Raw genomic sequence first — 14033 nt, 5'->3', positions numbered from 1 at the left:
ATCTGTTTTCTGTTACGCTGTTCACTGTATGGGATAAATATTTATAATTTAATAGTACACCACCTTTAACCCCTTAAGGACCCATGACTTACATGTACGACGTACGTCATTTCTTTGCTGGACTTAACCACTACAGGACCGCCGTACGCAGGATTGCGTCTTTACGGCGGCCCTGTTATTCTGGGTGGACGCGCCGGCACGTCATCTCGCGAGACGCGAGATTTCGGGCAAAGCCGGCCCGCGCATCGCGGGCCGGCAAAAGTTAAAAGGCAAGTTCGTCATCAGCCTGCAAGCCAATGATAGAGGGGTAGAAGGCTGATTTTCAAAAAAAATCGAATCACAAGCCATATAACACCTTATATTTATAAATATAATGTGTTAAATGGCTTCTGTGCTCCTCTGCTGGTCCTTTTCGTCGGTGGGTCCCAGCAGAGGAGCACACATCACTGAGTACACCCAACACTACACTTAATCCCCAGATCACCCTCCATCACCCCCTTGATCGCCCCTGTCAATCACCTAGTAAAAGGGAAAAAAGTGATCAGTGTAAACTGTCACTTTTTTTCCACTGGTATTGACTGATAGTTTTAGGATAGTTTAGGCCCCTTGGTTAGGTAGTTAGCGATCGTTTAGCGCCCAGCCCACCGCAGTCACTGATTCGCTGATTAGCGTATCGCTAATCAGCATTGGTACTTTTATAGTATCTGTAAGTGATCAGAACTGATCACATTCAGATCTATAATAGTATTAGTGTCACCTTAGTTCGCCCTCCACCCAAAACGCAGTGTTTGCCCGATCAGGCCTGATCGGTCACCCACATGTGCGTTCACCCACGCCCGCCCCTGTGACAAAAAAAAATTATTTTTTGGATCACTGCACAATCACTTTACAAGCGCTGCGGCGATAAAAAGAAAAAAAAAAAAAACTGTTTTCATATTTTTTATCAATCACAGCGGCCGCCGGTACTTCGCTAGCCTCCCATTTGTAAGACAGGCTTGCTTTTTTTTCTTGGGTAGTCTCAGGTAATACCCCCTAAATTTAGTTGACCAAATGGCAAACAAGGGGTATTCTCTTCTGAAGAGGCCTACAGGATTCTGACCCAGTCGGATGAGGAATGGGAACCCTCATCTGACGAATCTAGCGGGTCAGAATATGAACCTGTAGAAAGCAGTGGCTCTCTGACCCAAAGTTCGGAAGATGGAGGTCGAGGTCCCCGATACCACCAGGCGTACCCGGCCCCGTGTTGCTACACCACAGGTTGCGCAGGATCCGCTTCAAGGGCAGCAGAGTGGGGCTGGCGCTGTTGGATTACGTGGTGAGGCATACACCAGCAGCGCAGCCCATCCTGGACCTAGTACCAGCACTGCCGTACAACATGGTGAAGTGGAGAGCACCAGAAGGGCAGTTGAAGCTGGCACGGTGGCACGTGCATTAGTTCCCCCGTCGCAGCCACCGCACAGACAGGCCCGTAGAGCCCTAGAGTCCCTGAGGTGCTGGCAAACCCCGATTGGCAGCCCCCAACTTCAGCCGCACCAGTAGTTCCCCCTTTCACCGCCCAGTCTGGAGTTCGGGTTGAGACAGCTCAGATCGGTTCGGCCCTGGGGTTTTTCAGCTGTTCTTGACTGCGGAGCTCTTGGACTTAGTCGTGGCAGAAACAAATCGGTATGCCACTCAATTTATATCCGCCAACCCGGGAAGCTTTTATGCCCAGCCTTTCCGGTGGAAACCAGTCCAAGTTTCCGAAATTAAAATTTTTCTGGGCCTTCTCCTGAACATGGGTCTAACCAAAAAGCATGAATTGCGGTCATATTGGTCCACGAACCCAATTCATCACATGCCCATGTTCTCTGCTGCTATGTCCAGGACACGTTTTGAGACCATCCTGTGTTTCCTGCACTTTAGCGACAACACCACCTCACATTCCAAAGGCCACCCAGCTTTTGACCGGCTCCACAAAATTCGGCCCCTCATAGACAACTTCAACCAGAAATTTGCAGATTTGTATACCCCTGAGCAAAACATCTGCGTAGACGAGTCCCTAATACATTTTACCGGGCGCCTTGGCTTCAAACAATACATCCCAAGCAAGCGCGCCCGGTATGGGGTCAAATTGTATAAGCTCTGTGAAAGGGCCACAGGCTATACCCACAAATTTCTGATCTATGACGGAAAAGATCAGACCCTGGAGCCGGTCGGTTGCCCTGACTACCTGGGGAGCAGTGGGAAGACAGTCTGGGACTTGGTGTCACCCTTATTTGGCAAGGGGTACCATCTTTATGTGGACAATTTTTACACAAGTGTGCCCCTCTTCAGGCATTTGTTCCTAGAACAGATTGGCTGCTGTGGCACCGCGCGACCTAGTCGCCGGGACTTCACCCAACGGCTTGTTACCACCCGTCTTGCAAGGGGGGAGAGGACTGCCTTGTGTAACCAAGAACTGCTCACGATGAAATGGAGAGACAAGCGTGACGTTTACATGCTCTCCTCCATTCATCCAGACACGACAATCCAAATTGAACGAGCAACCAGTGTCATTGAAAAGCCCCTCTGTGTCCACGACTATAATTTGCTCATAGGAGGGGTGGACTTCAATGACCAGATGTTGGCTCCTTATCTACTTTCCTGCAGGACCAGACGCTGGTATAAGAAGGTGTCTGTATATTTAATTCAATTGGCTGTATATAATAGTTTTGTTCTCTACAGTTAAGGCTGGGAGAACAGGATCCTTCCTCAAATTTCAGGAAGGGATCATCGAGAACCTCCTGTATCCAGGAGGTTCCGTGGCCCCATCCACCAGTGTAGTGAGCCGTCTACATGAGCGACATTTCCCCAGTGTCGTTGCTGGTACCTCAAACCGACTGCCACCCCGAAAAAAATGGTGTCTGTAGCAGGAGTGGAATAAGGCGTGACACCCGCTATTTCTGTCCTGACTGCCCTGACCACCCTGCCCTATGCTTAGGGGAGTGTTTCTGGAAGTACCACACACAGGTACACTTAGTATAGGGATTGCATCTCACAGGACAGGCACACAGGGCTATTAGGGCCCTTTTACTCTCAGCTGCTGCAAACCTCTCCTTTCACCTGGGACAAAGTGCATAACGTACTTCGCCACATCTCTGGGCGATTTGCGCTTCGCACATTGTCCCATGGGGAAGGAGAGGTTTGTCCTATAAAGGTTAAAAAAAAATAAAAAATCACCGCTAAGCAAAAAAGTTAATGTTCTGTTCAAAAAGTTAAATAAAGTTTATATGTTCAGTTCAAATGTTATTATAAAGTTAATAAATTTATTGCGTTGCAGCCTGGTTTTCTCTTTTTTTTTTTACCTTCCAGGTGGACCAACCGATGAACCTGCTGCAGCACTGATGTGCATTCTGACAGAAGCATTGCGCTGCTGTCAGATTACACGCAAGTTGGTGTATGCGGCGCTGCAAGACGAGATTTCTCCTCTGCAGTAAAAGATATGTTTGCCGAGGCATATGAGCGAAGGGGCGGTGTTCATATGCTTTGGCAAACACTGTGTATATATATATAAAAAAAAAATAATCCCGGCAATGATTATTCATGCACATCGATTGATGTGAATGGAGAAATCGGGTTTGCCAGGGCATACGAGCTAAGTGGGTTTGGATGTTGGGCGGAGCTCCTATGTCCTGGCCTTTCCCCTCTTTTTTTGGCAGAGATTTTTTCATCCACATTGATCAATGCGAATAAAGAAATCTGTGCAGTTCATTTTTTCTTTCAGCCCATAGGCTGAATGAAAAAAAAAAATATTACCCGTATGCTCAATATAAGGAGAATAGCAGAAACTCCTAATGCTGGCCATACATGTAATGATTGCGGAGACCCTCAAATGCCAGGGCAGTACAAACACCCCACAAATTACCCCATTTTGGAAAGAAGACACCCCAAGGTATTTGCTGAGGGGCATATTGAGTCCATGAAAGATGAAAATTTTAGTCCCAAGTTAGCGGAAAGCGAGACTTTGAGAAAAAACAAAAATCTTCTATGAACTCGCCATGCCCCTCATTGAATACCTTGGGGTGTCTTCTTTCCAAAATGGGGTCACATGTGGGCTATTTATACTGCCCTGGCATTTTAGGGGCCCTAAAGCGTGAGAAGAAGTCTGGGATCCAAATGTCTAAAAATGCCCTCCTAAAAGGAATGTGGGCCCCTTTGCGCATCTAGGCTGCAAAAAAGTGTCCCACATGTGGTATCGCCATACTCAGGAGAAGTTGGGCAATGTGTTTTGGGGTGTCATTTTACATATACCCATGATGGGTGAGAGAAATCTCGGTCAAATGCCAATTTTGTATAAAAAAAAAAAAAAAAAAAAAAAAAAAAAAAGGGAAAAGTTGTCTTTTGCCGAGATATTTCTCACCCAGCATGGGTATATGTAAAAAGACACCCTAAACACATTGCCCAACTTCTCCTGAGTACGGTGATACCACATGTGTGACACTTTTTTGCAGTCTACGTGGGCAAAGGGGCCACATTCCAAAGATTTAGGATTTCACAGGGCATTTTTTTTTTTTTACACATTTTGATTTTAAACTACTTCACGCATTAGGGCCCCTAAAATGCCAGGGCAGTATAACTATCCCACAAGTGACCCCATTTTGGAAAGAAGACACCCCAAGGTATTTCGTGATGGGCATAGTGAGTTCATGGAAGTTTTTATTTTTTGTCACAAGTTAGTGGAATATGAGACTTTGTAAGGAAAAATAAATAAAAATCAAATCATTTTCCGCTAACTTGTGACAAAAAATAAAAAGTTCTATGAACTCACTATGCCCTTCAGCGAATACCTTAGGGTGTCTACTTTCCGAAATGGGGTCATTTGTGGGGGGTTTTCTACTGTCTGGGCATTGTAAAACCTCAGGAAACATGACAGGTGCTCAAAGTCAGAGCTGCTTCAAAAAGCGGAAATTCACATTTTTGTACCATAGTTTGTAAACGCTATAACTTTTACCCAAACCATTATTTTTTTTACACAAACATTTTTTTTATCAAAGACATGTAGAACAATAAATTTAGAGAAAAATTTAAATAGAAATGTAGTTTTATTTGAAAAATTTTACAACTGAAAGTGAAATGTCATTTTTTTGAAAAAAAAAATAAAATAAAATTTCGATTAACAAAAAGTAAAAATGTCAGCAGCAATGAAATACCACCAAATGAAAGCTCTATTTGTGAGAAGAAAAGTAGGTAAAATTAATTTGGTTGGTAAGTTGTATGACCGAGTAATAAACCGTGAAAGTAGTGTAGTGCAGAATTGTAAAAAGTGGTCTGGTCATTTAAGCTAGGGGAGCTGAGGTGGTTAAAGAACAGGGACATACATGTACTTCATGGGGGTTGGGCGGATGCAGGAGCTGCGCCCGCCCGATCCACGGTAGGGGTCCAGCAGTCACTGATAGCCAGACCCCTGCTGCATGCGTCAGCCTCGGTGAAATCACTTATGCCGGGGCATTAACCCTTCATGTGGCACGGTCAGCACTGACCGCGGCACATGCGATGTTGGGCAGGGATCGGAGCTGCCACCGGGTCCCCATGCTGCTGTGGAGAGCCCCCTGGATCTCACAGGCAGGAAGCTGTGAGTAATACACACTGTATTACTTATACAGCCAATGCATTCCAATACAGAAGTATTAGAATGCATTGTAAAGGGGATCAGACCCCTAAAAGTTGAAGTCCCAAAGTAGGACAAAAAATAAAGTGAAAAAAAGTTGAGTCATTCCCCAAGTAAAAAAAATATTTTTTTTTAAAAATAGGGAAAAAAATATAAAGTAGACATTAGGTAACCCCGCGTCCGTATCGACCAGCTCTATAAATATATCACATGACCTAACCCCTCAGATGAACACCGTAAAAAAAACAACAACTGCTAAATAAACAATTTTTTGTCACCTTACATCACAAAGTACAACACCAAGCGATCAAAAAGGCGTATGCCTGCCAAAATAGTACCAGTTACCTCATCCCCCCCAAAAAAATTAGCCCCTACACAAGACAGTCGAGCAAAAAATAAATAAATCTACGGCTTTCAGAATGTGGAGAAAAAAATATATATATAAGCTATAAAAATACCACATGATATAACCTGTCAGATGAATGCTGTAAATAAAAAAAACTGTGCCAAAACAGCTATTTCTTGTTACCTTGCTTCACAAAAAAGTGTAATAGAGCAAGCAAAAATCATAATGACCCTAAAATAGTACCAACAAAACTGCCACCTTATCACCTAGTTTCCAAAATGGGGTCACTTTTTTGGAGTTTCTACTGTAGGGGTGCATCAGGGGGGCTTCAAATGGGGTTAAAAAAAAAATCTGCCTTCCAAAAACCGTATGGCATTCCTTTCCTTCTGCGCAATGCAGTTTGCCAGTACAACAGTTTACGACCACAAATGGGGGGGGGGGGGGGGGGGGGGGGTTCTGTAAAGTACAGAATCAGGGCCATAAATATTGAGTTTGGTTTGGCTGTTAACCCTTACTTTGTAACTAGAAAAAAAGATGGATTAAAATGGAAAAATTGCCAAAAAAGTGCAATTTTGAAATGTTCTCTATTTTCCATTAATTCTTGTGGAACACCTAAAGGGTTAACAAAGTTTGTAAAATCAGTTTGGATTATCTTAAGGGTTGTAGTTTGTAAAATGGGGTCATTTTTGGGCGGTTTCTATTATGTAAGCCTCACAAAGTGACTTCAGACCTGAACTGGTCCTGAAAAAGTGGGTTTTAGAAATTCTGAAAACTTTCAAGATTTGCTTCTAAACTTCAAAGCCTACTAGCGTCCCCAAAAAATTAAATTGCATTCACAAAATGATCCAAACATGAAGTAGACATATGGGGAATGTAAAGTAATAACTATTATAAAAGTACAGAAATTTAAATTTGGAAATGGCAGGGTCCTGAAGGGGTTAATCATGCAGCGATGATCAAGACTTTTTTTTCCCCATTGTTTATTTTTAGGACCCAACATAATGCAATCACTATATTAGCATGTCTGTATAATAAATGGAAAAAAAATCCACCGACAAAATACAAGATTCAGTATATTCCATAGTAGTGCTGCCACCTGCAGGCCTAACATTGGAATACACCTGTTAAAGGCACTGGAGCATCAGTAGACTATAGTCTAACCGGTAACAAATGGCTACCCAGATTGCTCCGTGGGTGAGCTGTTCCACCCCCAAAAGCACAGCACTTCCAGGTTTTTCACACTCAGGTGCTGCGGTCACGTCTTACCATGGCATCTGAAGGATTAAATGCCGAAGATCAGCATTACCGCAGATTGCACAATTTAGCTTTAGTAAGAATTTATACACCAGACTTCAGCCGTATTATTAAAGTGGAGGTTGGCCTTTCATCATTATATCAGGTCACTTTGATATAGGGAATTTATGGGTTCTCTCCGGGGGCATGTAAAGTATTTTTCCGTTTACACTTTGTGTATCCCCCATAAGATCATACAAGACCTGTGTTGGGGAGCTTTTAACTTAATTTTTAATTTTTTTATTCATTACAGATTTCTTCTGTTGTAAGGCGAATACAGTCCCTAGAGGGGTACCACAATGCTGTAAAGCATCACTGCAGAGCTAATCAGGTCTGCTAAGGCCCAGGAGCTCATGCAGACACCTGGTCCCCAACTGATCAAATGATCGCTAACACCAGAACAGGAAGCAGCGGCATTGGCGCTCATTGAGCGCTGTGTAAGCAACAATGGAGAAGGCAGAAGCAGTACATGCCTTTGCTATGGGGAGCCTCACTGTCACTGACTATTAGGGTGCAGCTGCTCTCTGCAATGACATTCAGGAACTCCTTGCAGAGATAAGCAAGGACCAGCTAGACATACTGTCAAAGGGCAGTCAATATTAAATAAAACAAAAACCACAATAAGTAGAATACCCAATACTATAAAAGCATTCAAAGTTGATAGTCTTTACATTCTTTTGTCATGTTACCTTGTGCTTGATCAAGCTCTTTCTTCAAGAATTCTTTATGCATAGAGGCGTCTTGCTGACTGTCAGCTGCAGCAAAGATAAGACGTTTAAGATAGTTGCCGGTATTCACATGCATCACCTTCCTACATTTCCCTACTGTGGCTGTCCATAGAAAGAGGAACAGGGACTACTTTACAGAATACGACCTTAATTCCATTCACAAACCATGACAGAAATATGCAACCTCTCATTTTCTGTATGTAACTCTGGAGGGGGTTTATTAAGTCCACCCTTTAGAAGACAAGTCACATGCACAGCTTGGCTTTAGGAGCTGTTAGTCGCTTCTACTGAACTAACTAGCTGGATGGTGCAGAGGAGAACAGTGGCACCCCTCTGGTCGCCATGAGTTATATACTGGTGGATGGGATATACTGACCGAGCCAATTCCCTGCGGTACATCCAATCCAGCAGTGAAAATTAAAATGACCCGAGGCAAGTACTCAGTGTAGTAACAGCAGTCATTTTGCCAAAAAGTACAGTTACCACATACCTAGAAGCTTGTTCTTTTCCGTCAGAGATTGCATGTCAACCTTCGAAACATCCAAGCTTTCTTGCAGTAACTGGATTTGTCCTTGAAATCTTGCCTGAAGGCCATTCATTTCCTATAATAAAATCCCACTGGAATAGTTATGTATTTGAAGAGAAAGTCAGCAAGAATAACCCAGACCTCATAACTGCTATATCAGAGAAAATTCCCGGAAGGGGAATGAAACGTTGCCTATTTTGTGTCACATGTGTGAATAAAGACACTGCGTTTTTTTTTTACAAGAGTGCTGCGTTGATAATAAATAATAATTTATAATTAAAAAGGTCAGAAAAGATGGACAGCACTCTAAGAAGTAAAAAAATACAAAATTTTACCCAAGCAGGACATGTGACATTTCGGCTCTATGCTGGAGCCTTTCTCAAGCCTAAAGTTTGAGAAAGGCTCCAGCATAGAGCCGAAACGTCACATGTCCTGCTTGGGTAAATAAAGAATTTTGTATTTTTTTTTACTTCTTGGAGTGCTGCCCATCTTTTCTGACCTATTGGATTGGCTTATATCCACATTGGGCCAGCTGCACCCTCTTCTGAGACGGTGCTGCCACTTTTTTTCTTTTTCTTTTAATAAATAATATAATAAAAAAAAAAAAAATATATATATATATATATATATATATATATATATATATATTTTCTCTATCCAAGTATGGCAGCATCAACCATTAACGGAAGTGGATGCTACCTCAAGGGGAGGGGCTTACCCAAAATGTATTGCTGAAAAAACAAGATTTTTGTATAACTTACCAGTAAAATCTCTCTCGCTCTTCCTTGGGGGACACTGGAAACCTTGGGTATAGCTCAACTCCCTAGGAGGCGTGACACTAAGTGAAAACTGAAGCCCCTCCTCCAGCAGCTATACCCTCAGCCTGGAGAGAGAGACTACCAGTTGAGTGTCCAAGAAGTGAAAAAAGGCAATGACCAACCATGTGAAACCAAACAAATCAATTACCCGACAGGGGCAACTAAACCGTAATGGTAAACCAGAACAATGGGTGGGTGCTGTGTCCCCCAAGGAAGAGCGAGAAAGAGATTTTACTGGTAAGTTATACAAAAATCTTGTTTTCTCGCCCAAATCCTTGGGGGACACCGGAAACCTTGGGACGTTCGAGAGCAGTCCAAGAGGGGAGGGACTACAGCCCAAGGCAAAACCACCGGAGGTATCAAGAAACCGCCGCCTGCAAGACCAGGAGACCCAAAGCAGCATCCGCCGATGCATAGGTGTTCACCCTGTAGAACTTGGTGAAGGTGTGCAAGGAAGACCAAGTGGCCGCCTTACACAGTTGTTCAGCCGAAGAGGCACCGACCGCTCTGGTAGAATGAGCGGTAACACCAAAGAGTCTCCTTGCCCTCGGCGCGGTAAGCCTCGGCAATAGCCATCTTGATGAAGCGGGCAATAGAAACCCTGGCCGCCACCAACCACTTGCGCGGACCTTCCGGAACCACAAAGTGTCCGTGCGCCAAAAAGGTCCGGTGACCGCCAGGTAAATCTTCAGGGCCCTAACATCCAGGCGGTGAAGCTCCCGTTCGAGGGTGAGAAGGAGACTGACAAAGGGAAGGGAGGACGATTCCTCATTGAGGTGAAAGGCGGAGACCATCTTCGGGAGGAAGGAAGGAACCGGACGGAGAACAGCTTTTTCCTGGTGGAAGACGAAAAGGGGCTCAGTACAAGAAAGTGCCGCCAATTCAGACACACGAAGGGACGTGATGGAAAATAACCTTGCAGGACAAAAGCCAAAGAGAGACCCTCCGTAAGGGCTCGAAGGGAGAGGACTGGAGCGCCGAGAGCACAACATTAAGGTCCCAGGGTGGAATGGGAGAGCGATACGGAAGAACAGAGTGAGCGACTCCCTGGAGAAAGGTTTTGACAGGTCCGAGAGAGGCCAAAGGACGCTGGAAGAGGATGATTGAAAGCGCCGAGACCTGACCCTTTAGTTAGCTGAGACCCAGACCCAGGCCAGACTGTAAGAAGGACAGGATCGTAGGAAGGGAAAAACGAGGATGAACTCGAAAAAAACCTAGGTAAGACCGCCAAGTCCGGTAGTAAATCCTGGACGATGCAGTCTTCCATGCGCGGATCATGGTACGAACCACATCCGCCGAAAAAACCCAGTCGCGTTAAAACTGCGGTGTCAGTAGCGACCCTAAATGCTGGTGGAAGATCAGCCCTTGAGAGAGAAGGTCTTCTCTTAGAGGCAGCAGCCAAGGAGAGTCTCCCAGGAGCAGCATTAGGTCGGCGTACCAAGGCCGGCGAGGCCAATCCGGGGCTATCAGGAACGTAGGCATGCCCTCTGTCGCGATTTTCTGGAGAACCGGCGGCAGAAGGGGGAGGGGCGGAAACACATACAGGAGGGAAAATTCCGTCCACGGAAGAACGAGAGCGTCGGCGCCGTATGCCCTTAGTCCTTGGAGCTAGACAAGAAGGTGGGGAGCTTGTGGTTGAACCTGGAGGCCATGAGATCCACATCCGTACGACCCCAACGGAGGCAAATTGACTCTAACACGTCAGGATGCAGAGACCACTCGCCGGGTCGATCGTGGTCCGGCTGAGGAAGTCCGCCACCCAGTTTTCCACCCCCGGGATGTAAATTGCCGACAGGGCCGGAACATGTTTCCGCCCAACAGAGGATGTGAGACACTTCCCGCATAGCTGCTGCGCTGCGAGTGCCACCCTGATGATTTAATGTACGCCACGGCCGTGGCGTTGTCCGACTGGACACGGTCAGGCCGGTCCAGACTCTCCGGGGACTTGTCCCAGGCAGACAGGATCGCCGTCTGGAAGATGCGGGAGTGATATTGCGCGAACGGGATTGCATCGAAGCAGGACAGCATCTGTCCCAATACCCGCATGCTGGACAGATGGCGGTGAAGGGTCCGAACAGAACGGTAAAGGGTTAGACGCTTTTCCGGCGGGAGACGAACCTCCGCCGCTTCTGTATCCAGCAGCATCCCCAGGAAGACGAGCTGCATGGAAGGGGTAAGCGAAGACTTTGGAAGGTTGATAATCCAACCGAACCGCTCCAGGCTTTGCAGCGTGAGGTCCACGCTGGTGGACATCTGGGAAAGGGAAGGCGCCTTGATGAGCAGATCGTCCAAGAAGGGAAGTAGGAAAACACCCCATGGAGCAGAGCAAGGCCGGGACAGGGGCTAGGATCTTGGTGAACACCCGAGGAGCAGTCGCCAGGCCGAAAGGTAAGGCGACAAATTGATAGTGGTCGTTCCCCACCGCAAAGCGAAGGAAACGCTGGTGACACCGAGCGATCGGGACATGGAGGTAAGCATCCTGGATGTTGATAGACGACAGAAACTCCCCTTCTTCCAGAGAAGCCACCAAGGATCAGAGGGGACTCCATCCTGAAGCGGCGAAGACGGAGAAACCGGTTTAACAGTTTGAAGTCCAATATCGGCCTCACCGAACCTTCCTTTTTGGGGACCACAAAAAGGTTAGAGTAGAACCCCTGGAATCTGTCCCTTGGCAGAACGGGAGTAATCACTCCCTTATCCAGAAGGGTGCGAATGGCTTCCGAGAAGGCGGCCGCATACTGGGGGTCCCTAGGAGCACGGGAGCGAAAGAAGCGATTCGGAGGGAGGGACACTAATTTGATTTTGTATCCGGACAACACAATCTCGAGTGCACAGGTGTCGGAGATGTGTGCCTGCCAGATGTCCCTGAAAAGGAGGAGGCGGCCCCCCACCAGGGTGGTTGGGGGCGCACCTTCAGGTGGGGGTCTGCTTGGCCGAGGAGGGGCGAGCAGGTTGGGACTTACACCAGGAGGGCTGAGTCCGAAAAAAAGGCTTTTTACGTCTATCCTGGGAGGGATTAGAGGACAGACCGGTCGCGGGTCGAGGGCCAGAGGACCTGCGGGAGGACCTAAAACTAGAGAAACCAGGACGGCATTGAGTGGTGCTCTTGGTCCTAGGCTTGGGAACTTTTAGCCAAAGTTCCCTCCTGACAGAGACCGCCAGAGAAGAGGAACGAGCAATGAGGGCACCCGCATCAAGTGAGGCCTCACAAATTAATTTCCCTGCCTGAACAACGAGCTGGGCTAAAGAACGGAGGTCCTGAAGGGAGACTTCCGAATCAAGTTCCTGGTCCAGTTGGGAAGCCCATTCCGAGACCGCCTTCCCGGCCCAGGCGGAAACGAAGACTGGTCTGAGGGCTGAACCGTAGGCGGCAAATATTGCTTTCGTAAGGGATTCCATGCGACAGTCTTAAGTGGACTGAAGAGAGGAGCCGTCCGCCACAGAAATGGCCGTGCTTCAATCCGCTGAGAAGGGATAACAGATATCCAACTTCTTAGGGGGGAGTAAAAACGGGCATCGGGGCGGGTCCAAGCCTTAGAGACCACCGACGAGAAGTCGGCATGGAGGGGAAAAACCATGGACGCCTGTTTGGGGTGGAAATAGGACACACCGGCCTTGTCAGTGCTGGGAGGGTCGTCGTGAATTTTAAAGGTGTCGCGAATATTGGTAATGAGGTGACCCACAGCAGAGGCTAGCTTGGACGGCAACGCCGAGTCCATGTCCCAATCCGAATCCACCAGTTCTCCCTCAGAGGGCATGTCCTGTGAGGAGGGACCCGATAGTCCGCACCCGCAGAGGAGACAGGGACCCATCTGAGGAAGACGCGCACTCTGCCCTGGAGCTCTTCTGGAGGTGCCGGGCCCTGGAGGCATCACTGGGAGCAAGGGACCCAGACGGATCGTCAGAAGTAGCGGACCCCGGGGGGTACGACAGGGGGTGAAGCAGACTGTGTGTCTACAAGGCGGCCCACAACATGAGTAAGACTTTCCACGGCCTGGGACATGGATCTTGCCCAATCAGGTGGATTCAAGGAAACAGGGAGCGGCACAGCAAGTGACGGTCCCTGTATTGGGGCCTGGCATGCAGAGCAGTGCAGGTCTAATTGACCCCGTGGAAAGGGTGCTTCACAGGCGGTGCAGGCGTGATACCAGGGCCTAAAGGCCCCTGAGGGGTCAGACATGTTGGTGGTGATAAGGTTGGGGGAAACTGTCCAGGCTAAGGGCTGGTGCCAGGAGGGGTTAACAGTCCTACCAGACCGAAGACAGGCAGTGCAGCAGCAGGAGCAGCAACAGTGACAGGAGGGATACAACGACATCTCAGAAGAGACAGCAGCAGTGGCGAGTCTCTTGTGGAATGCAGGAATGAGCTCCGTTCGTGCACGATTTAAAATAGAGAAGGGGGAGGGGCGGACTGCGGTGCTGTAATGAAAAGCCACGCAGCCATAGATGAATGCCAAGCCATCCCCCAAGAAGTATACGGCCGCCGCAGATGTCCTGCCGAAAAAGGAGACTCGCACTCAGGTAAGGGAGAGCCTTGTTACCCCCGCTGGATAAAACGGTCCGTGCGATGCGCCGGACGTCGCGCTGCCGGCCGGCAATGGAAGCAAGTGTGACGGCTGCTGCTGTAGCGTCAGGCCTTGGCTGCCAGCGATCCTGGGCTGCGCCGGTTCTGCAGAAATAACTCCTTTTGCCTGCTG

General features: G+C 47.5%; 1 protein-coding gene across 7 annotated transcripts in view; it reads right to left on the bottom strand.

Annotated features, from left to right (window-relative positions):
* HMMR (hyaluronan mediated motility receptor) overlaps positions 1-14033 on the bottom strand; it is a 68870-nt gene that overhangs the window by 32029 nt on the left and 22808 nt on the right. For all 7 annotated transcript variants that reach the window (XM_040442086.1, XM_040442094.1, XM_040442119.1 and 4 more), the window contains 2 exons: positions 8484-8595; positions 7955-8020 (listed from right to left, as the gene is read on the bottom strand). In XM_040442086.1, the coding sequence (XP_040298020.1) occupies positions 7955-8020; positions 8484-8595 (178 nt within the window). The remainder of the gene's footprint in view (positions 1-7954; positions 8021-8483; positions 8596-14033) is intronic.

The sequence above is a fragment of the Bufo bufo genome, chromosome 1 (genome assembly GCF_905171765.1).
Source record: "Bufo bufo chromosome 1, aBufBuf1.1, whole genome shotgun sequence".
Lineage (NCBI taxonomy): Eukaryota > Metazoa > Chordata > Amphibia > Anura > Bufonidae > Bufo > Bufo bufo.
This window is presented reverse-complemented; position numbering and strand designations above follow the sequence as displayed.